Source organism: Branchiostoma lanceolatum, chromosome 17 (genome assembly GCF_035083965.1).
Source record: "Branchiostoma lanceolatum isolate klBraLanc5 chromosome 17, klBraLanc5.hap2, whole genome shotgun sequence".
NCBI classification, from domain to species: Eukaryota; Metazoa; Chordata; class Leptocardii; order Amphioxiformes; family Branchiostomatidae; genus Branchiostoma; species Branchiostoma lanceolatum.
In genome coordinates this window covers 7,812,106-7,825,958 of record NC_089738.1, presented here as the reverse complement: position 1 = coordinate 7,825,958, position 13,853 = coordinate 7,812,106, and the positions used below count along the sequence as shown (strand labels likewise).

The window sequence follows — 13,853 nt, the reverse complement described above, 5'->3', positions numbered from 1 at the left end:
TTTCGCTATCTACTGGTATTACATTTCATAATGTTACATATGTTTTAGTTCGTTCCATTTCGTTCCATTTCGTTCCATTTCGTTCCATTTCGTTCCATTTCGTTCCATTTCGTTCCATTTCGCTCCATTTCGTTCCATTTCGTTCCATTTCGTTCCATTTCGTTCCATTTCGTTCCATTTCGTTCCATTTCGCACTTTCGGGGGACCGCTTTTGGGTGAGACATAAAAAGCGGGCGCGCTGTTGAGGCGGTGCCTCAATCACGTTAAAGGGGAAGGCCTAGCAACTCATCACTGTAAATATATACCCTGCTATACAAACAGCAAGCCCACTACAAGGTGAAGAACAACATTATCTATTCTATCTAAAGGTTATGTACATGTGTAGCACCTCGGGCAAATTGGAGCCAATGACCAATACAACTCCTCTCATGCTAGACATGTGGTCAAAATGGATTGCAGTAACATAATAAGTAAATGAGCTACACAAATAGTTAACACCACTGCCAATGATGGATCCAGATGACTGATCTATATTTGAAGAAAAGCGACAGAGCGATTTCTTTACACATGGCAACAGTTGATTTTTGCTCCCCCAAAAAATTTTGTATAAATGAAAAAGAAAAAAGAAACAATTGAGCAGAAAGGCACCAAAGGATTAGGACTCAAAGGAGTGACAAGTGACATTGTCTTGTGAAAGGGAATTACAATAAAGCCATTAAAACCAAAGACATCAGAAGGTATCGCGATTGCGCAGTGGCAGGATGTTCGTCCCAGAACCCAGAGGTCGAATTCGGTTTCCTCAGATTTGTCCCGTTGACGTTGTGCCATTGGGGAAGGCACTTAACACGACTTTCCTCTTTTCATTCAAGTGAAAATGAGTACCTAGCTTCGGTTAGGGACGTCTTTTGGATAGGACGTTAGATGGAGGTCCCGTGTTCGAGGAGAGCCACACCTCGAGCACGTAAAAGAACCCGCTACACTTGTCGAAAAGAATATGCAGCGTGTACTCTGCGATACAAACCTGGCATGTTACGTGATTATGCGTCTATCAGGTATGCAATACAAACAAACAAATAAACACCCACTAAGATGCAGACAGTTGTAAAATTTAAAGATGCCTGAAACGTAACAGGATTATTAGAAATCAATCAAGCAATATAAAACTGATCATACCGTAACGTATACCAGGATAAACTGGTCGGCACACTGGTTTCTTCTTGAATGTGTTTACTGCCGTCCCGTGATTCGAACCAAAAGAAGCCGGGCTATAGACTCATCAACTGTCTGCGATCATTTGATTGGACAGAGCGTGGAGTGACTTGCGCAATCATGGATCTATTTATCAGGTACCCTTTCAAACCCACGCAGACATCACCCCATACCTGATAGGTCTGCCTGGTGCAATTACAGTTTCTCAAAGATTTTTTTTGTTTTATTGATTTGTTGGCAGGTGAATTTTAACCCTGGAAATGCCATCGAATCGCACACTCGATGCGCTAAATGTTTTTGCCGTCTCAAGATACAAAGATGAAAATACAAGTTCATGCTGGCTAAAGAAGAGGGGAATAGATTTAATGGATTTGTCTGAAATTTGGCATGTCGGTAGTTGAAAAGGGTATCAAACACCTTAACCACACCGCAAACACCATATATAATCATCTCACGGAGGATTGTGTCCTACGGACTCTTGTTTGTTTTGGGTTCAGTAATCATGCTGCCCAACGGTGAGTCAAAACAATAGATATAAATTGTTCCCCACAAACTTTACCTAAACCAAAAAAAGTCAATACGGAACTCATACCAACTTCAATATACGCACTCGTGTGAACCCTACACTATTAACTCTAGGTGTTGCTAAAGACATCTAACGAGGTGGCCTCTACTGTCCTTAGTGACAGTGAATTTTACTGAGTGTCACAAACCGTGCCTGGGGCAAAAGCACAGTTTGTGACACTCGGGCACTGTCACGAACCGTGCCTGGACACAGTCGTGAATGACACGGTTAGGGATTGATTTTTGTTGCAGAAATTCGTGCTAAGACGTCCGTCTGTTTGTGCCACATCAACTCTAAGTCTAAATCATCCAAGACAAGCGCGAAATGTATTTTAATGAGCGAGAATTACGCTGGTTCTTTCTCATCCCAGCGCCCTGAAAAAAAACAAAGATGGCGGGCTGCAGGAAAAAAACACGTTGGGCAGACTCCTCTCCCTCAAAACAAAAGCACAGTATGGGATAAGAACCCCTGTGTGTCACGAACTGTGCTCGATTGGGCACGATTCGTGACGGTGCCCGCGTGTCACAAAACGTGCCTTTGTCCCAGGCACGGTCTGTAACACGCGGGCACTGTCACAAACCGTGCCTGGGCACAGTATGTGACAGGGCACAGAACGTGACGCAACAGTGCCTTTAGACCACTTTCAGTATTCAGCCCTGTGACACTATTGGCATAAGTTATTACTAGTATACTATAGTTCAGCTCAATCACACAGAGGACATAGACTGGCAGTACCTTGTCGCAGTATCGACATTTTACCGGCTTTTCTTGGACTTTCGTATGGTGAAACCAGTTAACCTACTGCTATGTACTTCGGTAAGTATGAGCTTCGGTGCCTGGTATGCTATTGCTCTCCTTAGTCATATAACCGATGGACGAAAAGACTGTAAACGCTTCCAGTAGCGGTAAATATACAACCTTGTGCTTAAAAATCGGATTACAAATAACTACACCATCACGCAGCTAATTTTTAGAATCTATATGCAGTGTTTTATTATCACTATGATTTTCTTAGATAAGCTGGCCACTCGCTTTAAACACGACAATCACTAGCCGGCGTAGACAACAGCCCATCTGACCATATTGTATGTTATATAAGCCCCGATCGTGCCCACGTTCTAGATACTTGCATGGCTCTGTTTACCAGATGGAATTCTCCAGACCTGACGTTACCCACTGTAGGTTGCCATGGGTACTAGAATATCCCCGCTTTTGTTTGATCTTTTTCGTGAAATATGTGGAGTGTGTGAAGTTGTATTTTGTTTCAATAGCTGTCTTACGTGGTATGTAATTTTCTAAAATAAAGGTATAGTGATAGTGCTGATCATGACTGTCTGCGGATGATGTTCTTACAGGTGTCAGAACGTGTTGGTGACCTGGAAGGAATTTGGGAACAATAGTTTTTGCTTGTGGAAGTTTCGTGTCCCTAATCGATCTCAAAGCCACCAGCTGTCTGCCCTTTTATCATGCAGATGTTGTAATGCATAATTTATACGCTCAGATATTCTTGTCCAACTAAGTGATATACGGCATGAGTATGAGAATTTCTGCCTAATATACCTACAGGCACTTAATAATGAAAACTTTTAATTGAGTTACCATCCTTTAGAACAAAACGCGCCAACAGTTCCAAACTATTGCTAGGAGGCCTGAACCGTTTCTATTTCTTGACGACGTCAAAAGATTTGTGCCATAAAAAATGAAGGCCATAGAATGCTTAGAACAGCCGATACAGGAACATGACGCTCTATTGCAACACAGAGAAGACGATAGAGGGTCCAGAATCAAGTTGATATTTATGGTATCAAGACCTACCTTCATTTCAAATACCATCACAATCTATCAATATCTTCTCGAATTATGCTGGCTACAGTATGAGGAGCATAAATACATACATACAAACATATGAACAAGGCTGCCTGACATGTTAACGAGTTTTATCACATGGCCAGATGGCGTCGACCAATCAGAAGCCTCCATTGCCCACAATAAGTGGTCTGTTATGAGGCCATAGCACACCACTTATTGACGTCATGTCATAACACAACCGTTGCATTTTGTAGAGGGGGTATCATTTGATGAATCTTTTTCTTTACCTTGTCTAAAATATCTTTATTGTCTTAAAATTCCAAAAAATACATGAAGAATACATGAAAAAAGGAAAAAAAATTCAATTCAAGTAGAATTCAAACGGAAGGACTAAAAACAATATTTTTCACACCCCCACCGTCAAAGTGGAACCGGCCCAGATCAGACGACAGTTCGCAGAATCGGATTACATTCACCTGCCCACTCAGTTGGTCACCTCTCTCTACTTGAGTTTTGCCTGTGTAAGGGTGTGGATGATTGAAGAGGTCTCCTAGCTCGAGTCTGTCGGGTCAGAGGTTGTTGTGAGGTTTACAGAGCAGAGTCGCCAGTCTCTGCACGATTTCCCTGCCGAAATGGCCTTCTTCGGAGCCTTTCTACGGATCCTGTCGGTGCTAGGGATGTTCTACCCGCTAGCCGAAGGAAGTGTGAACCTGTACCTAAGCGGGGACGAAGTGAAGAAGCTTCTCGGTGAGTGGAATCGGCTCCGAGGAAAATGGCCATCTTGGTTGTTGTTGTGTTTCCTTGGCCATCTTAGTTGTTGTCGGAATCATGTGTATGTATAATCCGAGCTGGTTTAGTGTCGGTATTTTGAAACGGTATGAGGCCCAAGGTCTCACTTCGGTCGCATATTTGTCGTCACCTTTAGAATTTGTGATGTTAGAGGAACGCATGTTGCGGCGAACCATGAACACAGGGCGAGGTATTCCCGCAATTTCGTGGGGTGAAAAATGATTTTGTTCCGATCTTGCTTGAGAGTTTACCAGTGAATTTTAGGGTTCAAATCCTCCCCAAAAGAAGTCTTGAAATAGCATAAGCAACCCCAAATTTTCTTTCTGTCTGTAGATTACTATAGTGTCTTAAGAATTAGTGCCATCATCTTTAAGTAGCACTTGGAAAAGCATGCATGATTCAACAGGTGAATCTTCATCTTCAGGGCATCAGACCAAATTTTACGCTTTATGATTTCTGTATGCAGAAGATTTGAACTGAATAAAAGTACAGTACACGTTTTCTTAATTGTATTTTCACAAATTCAAATGGGAATTTCGAACCCAACGTCAGACTAGAGTTCAGGTTCATCAAATCCTGGTGTTACTTATTTTCCCTCGCACCATTTGGCAACACCCCACTGGATCAAAGCCTGGCCTTCTGACACCACAGTCTAACATCCCCACAAACAAACCACCGCTTTCCTTGCGAGAAATATCTGTTTTCCTTGGCTAAATTTCCGCAACGTAAACACGCCATATAAGGTCGATCACCCCTGGCATGATGAAGACATCCATATGCCAGTGTGTCCCTCTTACCAACTTTGAAGTACATATTGCTGGTACATTAGGTGTCTTTGTAGTCTTCTCTTGCCTTTGCTAATGTTAAAAACCTGTGTAAACTTGCCACCTACCTATTCTGTAAATATGCAAGGATCTGTGATAACACCTTTACATGAACTAAGCCAAACTACCGCTGAGTACAAAGCTGCCAAATGAAATTAGCCGAGAAGGCTGAATACCTTGCCTTTGAGGGTGGCTCTCTACATACTAACAAACTGTAGTGTTGCGGACATACTGTAACTGTTGGAGATTTGGTCTGGCAAGATTCCCTTCTGTCAGATATTTGAACCCAAACAAAGAGCATTGCCAAGTACATGTACAATAATTGTAACCTTTCTTGGCCTAAACTTGCAGTAAAATACCGGTAATAAAAATCGTTTTCAAGGCACTGCTCCAAAATGTCTTTGGTAGTTCTGTGCTTAACATTTATGTACCTTTTTGTGAGGTTTTGCCATGCCTTTATTTGTCTAATTGTGGAGGATGGGTGCTGTCACGTATCCCGGCTTGCCTGCATTCATCCTGACTAAACGGAACAAACTGATAAAACCACCCCTTCAATGACTTTCTTGGCAAACATGTAATTTTGGGAGCCATGGCTTAAGGTTGGGTTTGAGATTACCAACGCGACTGTTTATGTTTTTAGGTGGTGTGTATGAGTCTGGTAGGATGTAGGTTAGTGTGTTTCTTTATGTGTTATTCCAGGATTGACAGCAGATCTCTACTACGTGAAAAATAACCAGGTGAACAGCTATGCCCTGAAGTTCAACCTCCCCGTACCTGCCGACATCAACAGTCTACACTTCACATGGAGGTCTAGCATGCCAGGGGTGAGTATCTTAAAATAGCAAAGTTCATGTCAGGATATTCACACTATGAGATTGGCTCATGTTTAGCTTGTGTGTTACGCCGAAGAGTGGTTATACCGGCTATATAGATACAGGTAAAGAAGCTGGTGTGTTACACGGTAACTTACACCTAAGACTAAAAGAGTGGTTATACCAGCTATGTAGATACAGATAGAGATTATGAGCAGGAGAATGACCCGCTGCCTGATTATTAATCAATAATGTTGCTTCATCCAGAGTTCTGAAATTTCTTTATGAGAAACAGTCATAAGGGACAGACCAAGAAGGATCAAGGTGTGGGTGGTTGAAAAAAAAAACAGTTCCATATCTGTACTGTACTGTACTGTACTGTACTGTACTGTAGAAATTGTCAAAAATGTGCATGAAGACAAATGAACACATTGAAAAATCGTTGGCCCCAAGACAAAACCTAGCACCAACCCTTACAAGATCTATAGAGGATCTAGGTAGAGGATTTTAGGAGAGCATTTAAGTTATAACAGGATTTTCATACTTGGAAGATAGATTTTTATCGATTTTCCGGTGCTGTTCCAAACTAAATGTGCAAGTGTTCCATTGGGTTCCTGGCTTATTTGAGGTCCTCTCTTTCCATCTGTCCAGGCAATAACCTCAAATTAAGAACGCACCCGGACATTGGCAATGACTGGTGACACCTTTTGGAAAGTTAAAAAAAGTGTCTATTGCAAGTGTTGTTGCCAGCAGGCCCTGGCCCCTACCAGGTTCCCTCCTTTCTCACTTGCTAGAGTAACTCGGGGTTGTTTGAGGCTGTGTCTGAGGGCATAGTTAATAGAGACCCTATTAGAGACATGTATTACTGACTTACTCTACAGTTTACCGCAAAGGAAAAGAAAAATTGTACAAAGTTGTCATGTAATTGTATGTTGCCTCGATAACAACTGGATTGTTTGTAAAAAAAGTGTGTACTTTATTCCAGAAAATATGGTGATTATTAATTTTGTTTACCTGTTGTTATCAGGTTCGTTACAGCATGAATCTTCTGTCAGAAAACACCAGAATTTTGAAGAAACCGGAGACTAACATCTCACTTGCTGGGGAGGTTCCTTTGGCGGAGTCAGGTATATATGCTGTTTCTGTTGTCAGACAGTATCAAAAGCATTCAATATGCATCCACAAAACCCCCATTATCACCCTAATTTTTTACATGACTTTGCTTATCCTTATAAGTTGTAGTTGATGTACTTCTTTGCTGTTTATCTGAGCAATATTTCTGAAAGTGAATAAGTTTTCTGTTGACAATTTTATCTATAATTACTGCCATGCGTTGTTGTAAAGTAGAGTAAATGTGTATCTTGTGTGCTACAAATAATGGGCTATGTTCTGTCTCATACAGTTTTCAAAGTGAACCTGAATGTAATTATCTCCATGAAAAATGGAGATATAGTTTTGGGTGTGTCTGTGTGTTTGTTTGTCTGTTTGTTTGTGTTTCCGCACTACTGTAGTCAGCATAACTCAAGAACCTCTTGATGGATTACAATGATATTTGGTATGTGGGCAGGTGTTGTAAAGCCGAAATTCAAGGTCGATTTTTGGCCCCCTGGTATGTGACCTTGGTACTGCAGCAGAACTTCAATTTTTGTATCTTATGACCTGGACGTGCCCTTGATTTTTGGGTGGCAGATAGCTTGTGGTGTAATAAAGAAGTGGTGTAGGTTTAGGCCCCCTAGCAGCTTCCTCTGGAACTGCAGGGGCGTTTTTGTGAAAATCTTCTAAGGAGAATAACTGAACAAAGGAGCGACGGATTTCTTTGATATTTAGTATGCAGGTAGCTTAGATAGAGATGTACACAATGAAGTGCAAATTATGATAATTTGGACTTAATTTGCATAGCTAATGAGGAAAATGTATATTTGCAGTGTTTTCCATTATCAGACTCAAATACATGTAACGTATGTAGTTTATGGAAAGTGGATCATCAACAGATACCAATTATGCAAATAAATTCCTAATTTGCATTATCAATGCAAAACACCATTTCTCATCTAATTGGAAAATTATAGGACTGTCAATATGGTTCTTAGTATGAAGGTAGCTTAGACAGAGATATACGTAATGAAGTGCAAAGTATGCTAATTGTGACTAACTTTGCATAGCTAATGAGGAAAATCTATATTTGCAGTGTTTTCCATTATCAGACTCAAATACATGTAACATATATAGTTTATGGAAAGTGGAGCATCAACAGATACCAATTATGCAAATAGATTCCTAATTTACATAATTAATGCAGAAACACCATAATTCATCTAATTGGAAAATTATAGGACTGTTGATATTGCAACATGTGTAAGTTAGATAAATGTGTTTATGACCAAGCATATATTATGCAAATGTGTAAGTCATTTGCATGAATAGACTTGTTCATGGAGATATGAGGTCGTGGAACTCTTGTTTGTAAAGCACAGTTAATATGTGTGTTTTGTGCCACAAATAATGAGCTATGTTCACTCCCATACAGTTTCAAACTGAACCTGACTGTAAAGCACAGTTAACATGTATGTCTTTGTGCCACAAATAATAGGCTATGTTCACTCCCATGCAGTTTTCAGAGTGAATCTGACTTGTTCGGGCCAGTCCAACGCCGAGGTCGGAGTGAACATACAGCTGAACGTGACGCTACATTCAGCCCAGAACTACACAGTGCTCAACTTCCGTCGACGGAAAGTGTGCATGATAAGTATGTATATTCCCGTTTTTCAAACGTGTAAACTTTGACTTGCATTCAGTGTTAAACAATGCGCTCGTATCTTTGCAACCTCAAATATGTTACTGATAAAAAGTTTGATAAAAAAAAGGTATGATTTATACTGGGTATCATAGAATATCTTTTGCTTTGAATTAAAATGAGTGGAGACCAGTATATGAAGAGTTTGAGTTCTGGCTGTTGTCGCTCACCAGTCTTGCAGGCTACTGGAAAGGTTTTAGTCGAATTCCTAATGGTAGACTGGGTACCTGTACTGTACATGTCAAATAGAGCTTGGTGAATTTTCCTAGAACCGAAACCACATGTACTGTACAGTGTGTCTGTTTCTCTCATTGATACAAAAGAAGAAAGGAAGAAAGTGATATCGATCCAGCTCACTGAAGAGCTATTTTCCGTCTAGTCCTGACAGAGAAGACAGACACTACAGTATTCACAGGTTCATTGTACCAGAGAAATTCTCGTAGCTCTTTTTGACAAGTACAATGAACAGTGGACCATGGCTTAACGTCCCGTCCTAAGGACTGCGACCCATTCCGGTAGCGTGCATGTCGGGTGTGCGACACAGCCGGAATCGAACTCACTACTTCTAACGTCACATGTAGTTCCAGATGCAGGGCAACTAACCACTGGACTACGCAAGCTTCCACCTATACCAGTGAAATACTAACTTCACGATAAGCTGACTTTATTTTCATGGAAGCTCATCTGTGTTGGTAGTAATCATGATACAATGCTAAGCTTTCTTCCAACACTAAGCTATTCACGGTTCACAGTATCTCATTTTCAACGACCAGTGTGGCCTTCTTCAGGATCAATAATGACCAATCACTTCCCAACGTAAACTCGCAAGGGTTATGCTAACTTTCTTTTGTTTATCATGTTCCCACCACAGATAGCGATCCCGTCAGTAAACCTGGGGGTGGAAGTGTGAACAACACTCATGTGGTGAACTGTAACGACGACAGTGGGCTGAGGGCGGAGCTCGACTTGCTAAAGGACGTCGTGAGACAACTTCTTCAGGCGGGATCGAACTTCTCCAGCACAGGTCAGCAACTTTGGAAATTCATGTCTGGTTATCATTTTTTGGGGATAGACTGACTGAGCGTTGCTGTACTGTGATGCGGTTGGTCTACCATGATAGAAAATGTGTTTTCTCAGATAGGAGCCGAGAGTCAAGCAAAAGTTGCCTCACTTCCGCGTAGAGAAGGGCATTATCGGGGCTCGAAGGAGTGGCGACGATTGGACTAAAAAAAAAGTTGAAGATTATCATAATGTGTCATTGGGTGTCTAGTCATAGTTGTGTTCTTTCTGGACCCCGTGTACTTTTTAAACGATGTATCTGACAGGCGTATCGTACATCTACTCTTTGCCATAGATGTTATCGTTTCCGTGTTTGTTTGTTTTTTGCCTCGGCAACTTGGCCCTGTTGTAACAAATGACTTATCTTCCGGCATCTTCAGTAGCTTTGTCATTGTATGTAACGGGTAGCCATGGACGATCAGATATAACCACATGGTAAACAGCAATGGATTAAAAAAATTATGGACTACCGTTAACGCTACTTCACCTAAATCCGCAGGGTAATATATAACCGGGATTTTTGACTTGAAACTGGCTTTGCTATTTGTGGCTACTGGTCTGGGCAACACCCCCTATGGGCAACGGTGCAAATGTGACCGTAGCATTACATAATGTGCGTGATATATATACTATCGATGTTTTACATTCAGGTTGTGATCAGACTTCCAGGAATACCCGGCCGAGACGGCCGAGATGGGGCTGTTGGTCCTCCGGGCCCTCCCGGGGCAATGGGTCGTGACGGCCGCGATGGAGACAGCGGTTCTCCGGGGACGCCAGGACCGGCCGGGCCCAAAGGGTCAGATGGCCGTGACGGTGTCAATGGGGTTGTCTCCTCACCGCTGGTACTGCATTTACAAAGCTATGACCCAGCAAAACGCAATACCGTTACCTAATTAAATACCACTACATAATCAAAAACTACGAACACCACGCATAAATTCATCAAATTAACTCTTCAAATGCAAGAAAGTATCATGGCTCTTCCACTCCTTGTGACCCAGCAAAACACAATACCGTTACCTAATTAAGTACCACTACATAATCAAAAACTACGAACACCACGCATAAATCCATCAAATTAACTCTTCAAATGTGAGAAAGTATCATGGCTCTTCCACTCCTTGTTTTAACAAATTTTTAGTTGTGCTTCGAAGGCGTGCTGTATTTGTCTGATATTACCCATGACTTTTCCCCAGGTTGCCTTCACCCTGACCCGTTCCACCGATCAGGGCCCGGTGTCTAGTACAGCTGACCTGACCGTGACCTTTGACCATGTGCTGACTGACGTCGGCGGCAGCTTTACTGACGTCACCAACCCGTCTGTCTTCAACTGTCAACATCCGGGTGTCTATCAGTTCAGGTAGATTAGACTAATCTTTCTTTCTTTCTTTTTTCTTTTATTGGAAATAAACAATGTCGTATGTTGCGTGTGTATGAGCTAACGTTACATTTTCTTATATTTTCCAGTTTCTCGGCACTGGCAAAGCTAGAAAATTCAGCCTTTGTCAAGCTGATGAAAAACGGTGACTTTCAGGTAATTACAAAAATACAAATTTGGTCTAATTTCTATGATAGAAAACTACTTCCATGTTTGTCATGTCTACTCATTTCTGGCCGGTGATTTAAGCTTTACATTCACTTCTTTTTGTTTTCAGCTTGCCATGTGGGCACCCGGTATTCCCGGGAATTATGGCAGTGGGTCGAACACAGCAGTGCTGGAGTTGGAGCAAGGGGACCGAGTCTGGCTGGCTATTGGGAGTCCTGATAGATACGCCATACACAGTAATAGCAACCGATATATCAGCTTCACAGGGGTTCTGTTGTACTCTACCTAAATGGTGTTGTACAGACAGTCCTGCAAGGCGAACCTCCCTAACTGATTTAGGGAAGAATTATTTTCCAATCTGGAACACTTTCAGTGTAGATGAATAAGCATCGGTTGCACAGAAAGATAGTACCTCTTTGTGACACCAAATTGCGAGAATAACATTATATACCACCATAGAAAGTCTGCTTACAAAGTATATTTCTATGAATATTTCCAAAGAACATTTTGTGGCAGGACTTACTGTTGTTGATAATATCTATGCCTGATTGTGACGTTTGCTTGAGAAATTCATGAATTAATTTGATAGGACATTTCAGTTCAGTAGCATTTTTCTGTGACAAAATAACAAAGAACATTGGACCCAGAAAGGTATCCTACTAGTTAATACTGTAAGAAATAGAGTGAATACATTTAAAATGTTTTGATTGCCCCTAGCCTAAGTGTACCATAGCTGTACATGTACAACAGGCTCTGAGGAAATCATAGAGAAGATTAAGCCACAAAACGTGAAAAATATGTTTTAGTTTTAAGCAACAGCAGCAGTAAATATGCAAGAAAGGTTTTGCCTCCTAGGTTTTCATGTTTGACTTACAAACATTTACAACTGTGCTCAATGTAATCATCTTTGTGTGGCCGGGCAATATTTAGTGCTGCTTTCAAATATGATATTCCATTTGCTTCCAGAGCACGAGATCTGATACAATGTGTAAACTGTTAAAATGCTACAGACGAAATCAAACGTATCTGCTTATTTTTTTGTACCAGAGGAATGCAATGTGGTAGCCTGTGTCACACGATCTCTCACTGTTATAAATTAGGACCTAGTGGTGCCTCCTCCTGACAAGTGGAAGGACTGCTAAACGCGTGATTTAGTCCGCCTATATTATGTATGACAAAGAACCATATCTAAGTTTGTAATTATGTCGCCCTGTGCTTTAAAAAGAGAGAAGAAGCCACTAGAGCCTAGATATACAGTAGGATATTTAATATAGTGCTTAGTATTGTATTAGACGTTAATGTTAACGTTATTCTTATTATTCTATTCTCTCAATAACCCCATGTATGGCCCCCTGTGGCTTCCTGTGCATTTATCCACCTGGGGAACGAACATGTAATAAAAGTTTATTATGTGGGCGCCACTACTGATCCCCAATGCTGTGCATGCAGCATTATTTGCTGGAATCATGAGCCAATCTCTCAGCCAACAGTTTGTACTGCCTCCAAAATGTCCACATTAGTTGCCCATGATCCTCTGATATCGATGCAGAGTAGTCGTCGTACTTGAAGATTTCGCAGAGAGCTGCCGGAAAGAAAACTACATAGAACTCTTGTCATGGCGTGGCAGTTTTATCCACATAGAAAAGATATGCTTCATTGACGTCAGTATCACAGGTTAACGTTACTGTGAGCCCCACAACGGACGTAAGTGAAGTTACAACTTTTATCTTCGACCTTCCATGCTTCACAAAAAAACGTTTCCCTTGTTTCCTTAGTATGTCCCAGAATCTTTGTAGCACTGACATGAAATATTAATTCGTGATCTGGAGTAGCCGCCTAGACTTTATTTTTAGCGATTTCAAGCAATTTCAAATTACTATACTTTATGTATAGTTTTAGTATCTATATGCATTTCAACAACTCTCTCAGATATCATGAACTGTTTAAGCATCAACCCGCAAGATGCAAGGTCCTTCCATTGGTGCCAGAACAGCACAAGGGAACTATTTTCCACCAGTACAATGGTCAGGAATTAAACATGGCCTTCCTTTAGAATGAAATGTTATATTTCTTTATGTATATTTCTGTTCTTTGTGTCAATACAATTTAATGACAGATCATTTGTTTTGACATTTGTCATTTTAGTGTGTACCTTAACAACTTATAATAAGTAATTTTGCAATGGTTTGATGTGTCACTCGTTTAAATACTATAACCAAGCCTCAAGATATCCAATACCTTGTCACATGTACACTTTACACATCTGAACAGGATTCCTGTTTACTACCATAGTTGTACTTGATACATACATGTGATGTTCTCTTGGGGATGTAAGATGTTCATTTAGTCAGTTCTGCTTGAAAGTTGATATGATGGGCACACTGGCAGTAAAGGGTGTGATATAGATTTCCTTGGTGAATAAAATCTGACAATATTCTATCATATT

The 13,853-nt window shown here is 41.0% G+C and overlaps 2 protein-coding genes across 3 annotated transcripts in view; both read left to right on the top strand.

Annotated features, from left to right (window-relative positions):
* Positions 1 to 4,122: 4,122 nt before the first annotated feature.
* Positions 4,123 to 13,853, top strand: part of LOC136423336 (tyrosine-protein kinase RYK-like) — a 189,224-nt gene continuing 179,493 nt past the window's right edge. The window contains exons 1-9 of one of the 2 annotated variants that reach the window (XM_066411465.1): positions 4,123 to 4,330; positions 5,896 to 6,020; positions 7,036 to 7,135; positions 8,620 to 8,754; positions 9,674 to 9,826; positions 10,512 to 10,703; positions 11,058 to 11,221; positions 11,329 to 11,395; positions 11,517 to 11,624. In XM_066411465.1, coding sequence (XP_066267562.1) covers positions 4,216 to 4,330; positions 5,896 to 6,020; positions 7,036 to 7,135; positions 8,620 to 8,754; positions 9,674 to 9,826; positions 10,512 to 10,600 — 717 coding nt within the window. In that variant the 5' untranslated portion in view covers positions 4,123 to 4,215 and the 3' untranslated portion in view covers positions 10,601 to 10,703; positions 11,058 to 11,221; positions 11,329 to 11,395; positions 11,517 to 11,624. Of the gene's footprint in view, positions 4,331 to 5,895; positions 6,021 to 7,035; positions 7,136 to 8,619; positions 8,755 to 9,673; positions 9,827 to 10,511; positions 10,704 to 11,057; positions 11,222 to 11,328; positions 11,396 to 11,516; positions 11,625 to 13,853 lie in introns of those variants that run through there. The other variant, XM_066411466.1, reaches the window with a different exon arrangement.
* On the top strand, positions 10,609 to 11,696 carry LOC136423371 (complement C1q tumor necrosis factor-related protein 4-like). Its single transcript, XM_066411507.1, has 4 exons — positions 10,609 to 10,674; positions 11,058 to 11,221; positions 11,329 to 11,395; positions 11,517 to 11,696. Exons 1-4 carry the CDS (start codon positions 10,609 to 10,611, stop codon positions 11,694 to 11,696), a joined length of 477 nt encoding a protein of 158 aa, XP_066267604.1.